At 43.2% G+C, this 7,117-nt stretch overlaps 1 protein-coding gene across 1 annotated transcript; it reads left to right on the plus strand.

The window, feature by feature from the left end:
- The first annotated feature begins 462 nt into the window (after nt 1-462).
- On the plus strand, nt 463-5,293 carry elf3 (E74-like factor 3 (ets domain transcription factor, epithelial-specific)). Its single transcript, XM_077001229.1, has 9 exons — nt 463-632; nt 987-1,135; nt 2,480-2,710; nt 2,842-2,985; nt 3,098-3,208; nt 3,520-3,606; nt 3,723-3,827; nt 3,980-4,175; nt 4,363-5,293. The coding sequence occupies exons 2-9, from the start codon at nt 994-996 to the stop codon at nt 4,466-4,468; spliced, it is 1,122 nt and encodes a 373-aa protein (XP_076857344.1). The 5' UTR covers nt 463-632; nt 987-993; the 3' UTR covers nt 4,469-5,293.
- The last annotated feature ends 1,824 nt before the right edge of the window (nt 5,294-7,117 follow it).

Consider the following 7,117-nt stretch of genomic DNA (forward strand, 5'->3'; position numbering starts at 1 on the left):
GCAAACAGAGAGCTCTGTATGGGTGAGGAGTTTGTGGAAAATGGGGCTATGTCAATATAACATGGTTTGTGTTTGAGTGTTGGAGAGTGCACCTGTGAATGTGTGTCTATGTGAAGAGTCTTGTCTGATGACCTGATCTATGATGGTTTTGAGACTCCTGCTTTAACTTACATTGTCATCCACCTGAGTTCTGTTATACAGACAGATAGGTAGGCAGACAGGCAGGACAGATAGATAGGCAAAAAGTGCAAGAAAAGTGATTAAGAGCAGACGGGTATAGAGGACATGGCACAAGCAGTGAGGGTTTAAGACAAGGTAGAGAGAGAGAAAGAGAGGGAGAGAGAGAGAATGAGAGGGAGAGAGACAAACATTAGAGGTGGAGCTATTCTGTCTTCTGTGGAATTCCCCCCAGTACACACCTGGCCACGCCCCTTCATGTTGTCTATAAAAGCTTCAGGTAAACGTAGCTCAGGTAAATGCAGAGAAAAACGCTCCTGACAAACTCACATATGTGAAGACACACAGTTCTTGAGACACTAACTGAGGCGGGAATTTCTTCAGCAGAACTGAGTGGATAATAACCTCACTGGACATACTTATCTCACCTTCACTTGCCCGGACCCACTGACCAGGTACATCATGAATCTTTCAGCTCTCTACAGCCATGAAACACGGTAGTCAAATGGTTAAAGGAATTATAGATAGATAGATAGATAGATATATTTATCTATGGATTATAGATAAATGCAGTAACCGTTATGAGTTTATGATTACAGCATAATCTTTGTCTAAAGAGTGGATTCCAAACAGTGCAGGATATCAAACACAGACACTGTTGGGTTGTAGCTGTTTTTGTTTGATATAATATGCACATTCTGTGTCATACACTTTAGTGTTTGTCTTTTAAGCTCATTGCAGTGAGCGATGTTCTGAAACGTGCTTTATTACAGTCAGCAGTTCTGAATGTGCTTTTGCTCACGCTCCAGATCTGCAATGGCCTCCAGCGAACTAAGCCGGATCCTTAACAACGCAAATGCCAACCTGTACCCATCAGAGCCACAGCAGAACCTTCACCCCATGCACCGCTGTCTGCAGCAGCCTGACCTGCCCTTCTGTCACGGCACCACCACACTAGGTAAGAAACACCAGCAGTAAGCGCAGTGTGTGTGGATATCAGCCGTGTGTGGATATCAGTCATGACTCTCGTTTCTGCCATTACCTGAGCTCTATGCTAACCTGTTTCTAATAGCTAAGATTCTCTGTGGACCCCAAAGCATATTTGTAAAATATTTTAAATACATAACATAGCTAACATAACCCCCATTTCTCATCATGTACTTTGCCTGTCTCACCTCCACACCCTCCGGGTCACCAGGGAGCTGCTACTCCAACCATGTGTGACTGTGGGGGGTCAAGGTCAATCCCTTAGTCAAGGTCAATCCCTTAGCCAAGGTCCCTTACTCAAGGTCCCTTAGTTTTACTTCCACATAGGTTTAGTCTATTTTGTCACACATTACATAAAAAAAAACATTTTTAACCAAAGCCCGAAGCTACTTTCCCCCTTATTTTAACATTCCCTGATGTGTGCACATACAGTCATCAGGAATATTGTCTTAACACTCTATGTGGTGTATGTAAACATATGTAAGGTTTTGTATAACAGAAGGAAGTTTCGTTGAGGATGTGGTGGTGTAGTGATTAGGGGGCGTGTGGGCTTGTTACCTCTGTGACCCAGTGTTTTATCTCCAGCGAAGTGTTAGCGGGAAGAGTGGAGCTGTTAAATGTGACAGGGTTGGACTTCACAATGACTTCATCTGCCACCTGAAGAATCATTAACCTGGGGAATGTTTAACCTTCCACAGCACCACAGCCTTCTCTTTATCCCAGTTCTTTTTTAATGATCCCTACCAGTCCTTAGTGCCACGACCAAAACCCACAGGAGTCGCGCAGAAGGTTTCTGCCCTTTTACACAGGTCCTGTTGGCATCTAGATAACGCTGAATCACTTACTGTTTCACTAGAGGTGAAGCAATTAAACAGATATGCTCCTGTAAAGCGCAGCTACTATTGCCCCAGCATGGGGGTGTCACCCTTGAGCCATACCGTTCACCTATCATACCGTTCACCTATCACACCGTTCACCTATCATACCATTCACCTATCATACCATTCACCTATCATACCGTTCACCTATCATACCATTCACCTATCATACCGTTCACCTATCATACCATTCACCTATCATACCGTTCACCTATCATACCATTCACCTATCATACCGTTCACCTATCATACCATTCACCTATCATACCATTCACCTACCATACCATTCACCTATCATACCATTCACCTATGATACCGTTCACCTATCATACCATTCACCTATCATACCATTCACCTATCATACCGTTCACCTATCATACCGTTCACCTATCATACCATTCACCTATCATACCTATCATTCCTCTGTGCCCCCACAGGTCCATGGCACCAGGTGAACCCACAATACTGGAGCAAACGCAACGTTATGGAATGGATCGCGTTCCATGTGGAGGAGAGTAGGTTTGACGCCAGCCAGCTGAATCTGAGCTGTTGCACTATGGACGGCCCAACGCTGTGTCTGCACAACAGAGAGAGTTTGACCAGCATGTTCGGCCTGCTGCTGGGAGAACAGCTGTACCGCAGTCTGGAGAGCCTCAAAGCCAAACACGGTACGAGTCACAAGTGAAGCATGTTAAAACCAGAGGAAGGCATGTCAGTTTAAAAATGGCAGTTTTGTTCTCATGATTGGGTAATCAAGCTGAACAGGTAGTAAGGACCGTGTCCCATGTTGTGATTGCAGCCGACGACACCATGCAGAGCTGCATCCTGAACGAGACGTACGCCCTGCTCGATGACTTCCTGCTGGATCTGCCACATTCGCCCTTCATCACCGACAGTACTGGCCCGCTGCTCGATACTGTGGTCGTCCAGAATGTCCGCACAGGTGAGCAGCACGTCTCCCTAACCTGTGTTTCCTTAGCAACAGCTGTGACTGCTCCGTAAGTCTTGCACAACCTGCTCCTGTGCCTTGATGTGCTGATATGCTGTCTGTTTAGATAAGGCCGAAAGTGACTTTGGCTACTACAATGATTACAAGATCCAGCTGACACCAGACAGTGACAATGGATACGACTCCTACTCAGAGAGCCTGCAGAGCTCCACAGCAGGTCAGCAACACCCCAAACCATGCACACGTCACTAATCTGAGTTCATGCATATTTTACTAATCTGAGTTCATGCACACGTCACTAATCTGAGTTCATGCATATGTTACTAATCTGAGATCATGCACATGTCAATAATCTGAGTTCATGCACGGATCACTAATCTGAATTCATGCACACATCACTAATCTGAGTTCATGCACACGTAACTAATCTGAGTTCATGCACACGTAATTAATCTGCTTGAGTTAATTACTGATGGTGTGTTTGTTAGAGATGATCTAAACCTCTCTCTCATGTCTCTCTCTTTCCAGGAAGTTTTCTGAACCCAAGTTCTCCAGAATCTGCTGGGAGTGACTCAGATCCTGAGTATTCAGACTCTCGCTGCCACGTGACTACACGTGAGTGCATTTTTCCAGAAGCTTTCCTATGCCATTGCTCATTCACTCTACATTTCACACAGGTGGAGTATAGCTGGGTGTGACTCTTAATGTTTACGGTTTTTTTTTTGCCACAGAGAGCATTATAAAGCAAGAACCTGTAGAGAAGAAAAAGAGAGGTAGACCTCCCAAACTTGGCCGTGGCTCTGAGCACTTCGCTGAGACCAAAAAGAACAAACATGGTGAGTGTCCACACACATCCTACCCAGATCGGCCAGCCTGTCCTTAACACACACACCCAGAATCAATAATCATTAATACACAGCTATGGATCAATGGGCTGTGGGATGATTTACCCTGCTGTCCTGACCAGTGTGTGACCTGTTCCCACCAGCTCCTCGAGGTACACATCTGTGGGAGTTCATCCGGGACATCCTGATCCATCCAGAGAAGAATCAGGGTTTGATGAAATGGGAGGATCGTCGAGATGGCATCTTCAAGTTTCTGAAGTCAGAGGCTGTTGCACAGCTGTGGGGTCAGAAGAAAAAGAACAGTAGCATGACCTACGAGAAGCTCAGCCGCGCCATGAGGTCAGCAATACCCCACGCACGCTAGTGTGCTGTACACAGGCCTAACATGTTCAGCTGTTGGCTGTTCTACTATACTCACATGTGCTCTACTCAGCTCTGCTGAGATCTGTTCTATTGACTGTACTCTGCTGTACTCTACTCTACTCTGAAATGTAAGTCACACTAAGGGCAATGCTTCATTCTCTAGGTACTACTACAAGCGGGAGATCCTGGAGCGGGTGGACGGACGCAGACTAGTCTACAAATTTGGGAAGAACTCAAGTGGCTGGAAACTAGAAGAGCTGGGAATGTAATGAGAGTGTTGGGGATGATGTAGGGATGAGAAAAAAGAAGTGATGAAGAGATGAAGAGAAGGAAGAGTGGACAGTCTCTTGCACTTGAGTGTAGAAGCTTCTGACTCCTGCTATGAAGGATTAATGCTGAGAGCTGATGGTCTGAAGGCCCAGGAACTTCCCAAGTGTGGGAAACACAAATACAAAGACATTGTAAGCCAATGTTTTGGCTAAAGTAGGTTTTTTTGAACCAGTAATAATGTTTTGGTGAATGTCTTATTTGTGCCCTGATTGACGTCTCTGGATTATTGGACACGCTGGCGTGACCAGTCAAATGTTCTGTTCATTTATGACAGTACTTTTGGGTACAGGTTTGGACTTTGACACAAATGTTTTTTTAACTAAGAGTAAATAACAGTTTCTGAAATACCTGTATTCTTGAGAATGTTCCAAGGAACCATGTATAAAAGTTTATGTACAGAAATTATAAGTAATTTTGTTTTCTAAATGTTGAGATATAGAACAAACACTGACAGTAGGGACCCTGAAGCCATCTGTTTTTCTGCTGTGCTGTGTGTGATGTTAAAGCTTTAGCCTGGTCAAAATCCATACAACACATGATATTTAAAAAGTCATTTTGTATATTTCCACTATACCTTGGTGTCAATCAGTTGAAAATCAGGACTTATTGTGGGAGGTGATTGTTCTTCTGTTCAGCTGGACTGTGTTTAATTACACATATTCTGTATGAGAGTTTCTCTCAGCATCTATCACTATGTATGACACATTTGTGTTTGTTTTTTTACTAATATTTTCTAAAATAAAGTTTATAATATAAGAATTTTCCATCTTTTGTCTTGTGTAATGAAATAAATATTCCAAGGGCTGTATGGGTGTATAATTCTGTGAGATTCTGTGTTTCCTGGGAACAGGACACTCTTTCAGTCAAGACAAACACTCAGTTCACAGTTACAGCACCATGGAATACAGCACCCTGCCCAGGCTTTGATGCACACAGTGGCACTGATCCAAAGCGTAGTACCGTGTGTGTGCGTATATGTGGTTCTTTTATTTACTTTTGCTTCTAGGTTTATTGAATGCCTTTACTTTGTCACGCTAACGCTGCCCTGTCCAACCCAACTGCTGACGAGATGTGTGGTGCAGTGTGGTCACACCATTATCCAGCTGTATGGGCCCAAAGGTCAACCAATGACTTACAAACACAGAGTGATAACTGTGACCAGCAGTCTTCACTGATCACAAATAATGTTGAGTGTCAGGACTAGCCTGCTGTAATACAATTGATAGATCTGTAAAGTTTATATTACAGATGTAAACAATACAGTTGATGGATCTGTAAAGCTTACATTACCACACTGATACACAGACTTCAGTCAGGTCCATCTCATATTCATATATGTCTGGCTGCAGCTTTTTTCATCTTTTATCCTGAATAACTAACATGGTTCACATGGTGAATAGAATTTATCTCTACTCTACGCCAGCATTATTTAGCACCCAAAAGGGGTTTGAGTCAATATTAATAGCACACAAGACATCAAGCTCTCAGCAAGCAACACCTGTGGATTGATTTCATCCACCATCTTTTGTCAACATGTTTAAACATAAAATCAACATAAGATGAAAACATTTTAATACCACGAGAGATGAAACATTTCTGATGAAATACAGATATTTAAATATCAATGAAGTAAGTCACCTTGCACACCTGCAGCTCCGTCAGTGGGCTGAGGAAGAAACTTCAAAAACAACCAGCAAACAGTACAGCACCTGCAGCCCAGGATTGAGATGTATTGCTGTTTGTTGGGGAATGTTAGATTGCTGTACTTTCAGCCAAATGTAATAAACCTGTCAGGGATGGTCCATGATGCAGGTTGGTGCAGTCATGCAGCATTCTCTCTGGTTTGAGGTTAGCTTGGCAGTGGAGCAGTTAGCATTACAATGAGGTTGGCACTAGTATGAAGTGGCTAAGGGAGTATAGCAGGCTTTCTATTAAGGGTTATTTCTATTAAGGGTTATTTCTATTAAGGGTTATTTCTATTAAAGGTTGCCAATGCAAGAAAAGAATATCTAATTCTTGGCAGTGGTGGGGGTGGGGGCAGCACAACTAAGTTATTGAAATAGCCAACATTATTGAATTAATTTATTACTTTCATGTCTGTAAGATGAACTTTGTCTTACGAACGTGTGCATGCTTACACTGGTGTGTGTAAGGCGAGTTTCATATGATCTGTGCGTGAACAACAGGTGAGTCTCTGCTCTCTAGTTAAATGACACTAATGTCCCAACAAAATAGACACAGGTCGACCACTGAAAGCTCCAACTGCAGTCAGTAGTCTGGGCTGTCAGTCAGAGTGACTGTGATCATCAAAGTGGCTTACAGAACTGCACCAAATGCCTCCGCATTCAGCTCTCATCTATCCATAATGCACTACACCATGTGAGATTTCAGACACTCTGTCTGCCCATGATACAGTAAGCCTTACTATGTTCCAGACAGTCTCATATAACAGTGGGAGCTTTGTCAGTCAGTCATAAATGTGCTTTATATGAGCTTTTTTCATACCTTTTTCAACTCTAACCTTAACCCTAACCCTATTTTTGTCACATGAAAGCTAACTTAATGGTCATTGTAGAGTTAATGTAAGG

The sequence above is a fragment of the Brachyhypopomus gauderio genome, chromosome 1 (genome assembly GCF_052324685.1).
Source record: "Brachyhypopomus gauderio isolate BG-103 chromosome 1, BGAUD_0.2, whole genome shotgun sequence".
Lineage (NCBI taxonomy): Eukaryota > Metazoa > Chordata > Actinopteri > Gymnotiformes > Hypopomidae > Brachyhypopomus > Brachyhypopomus gauderio.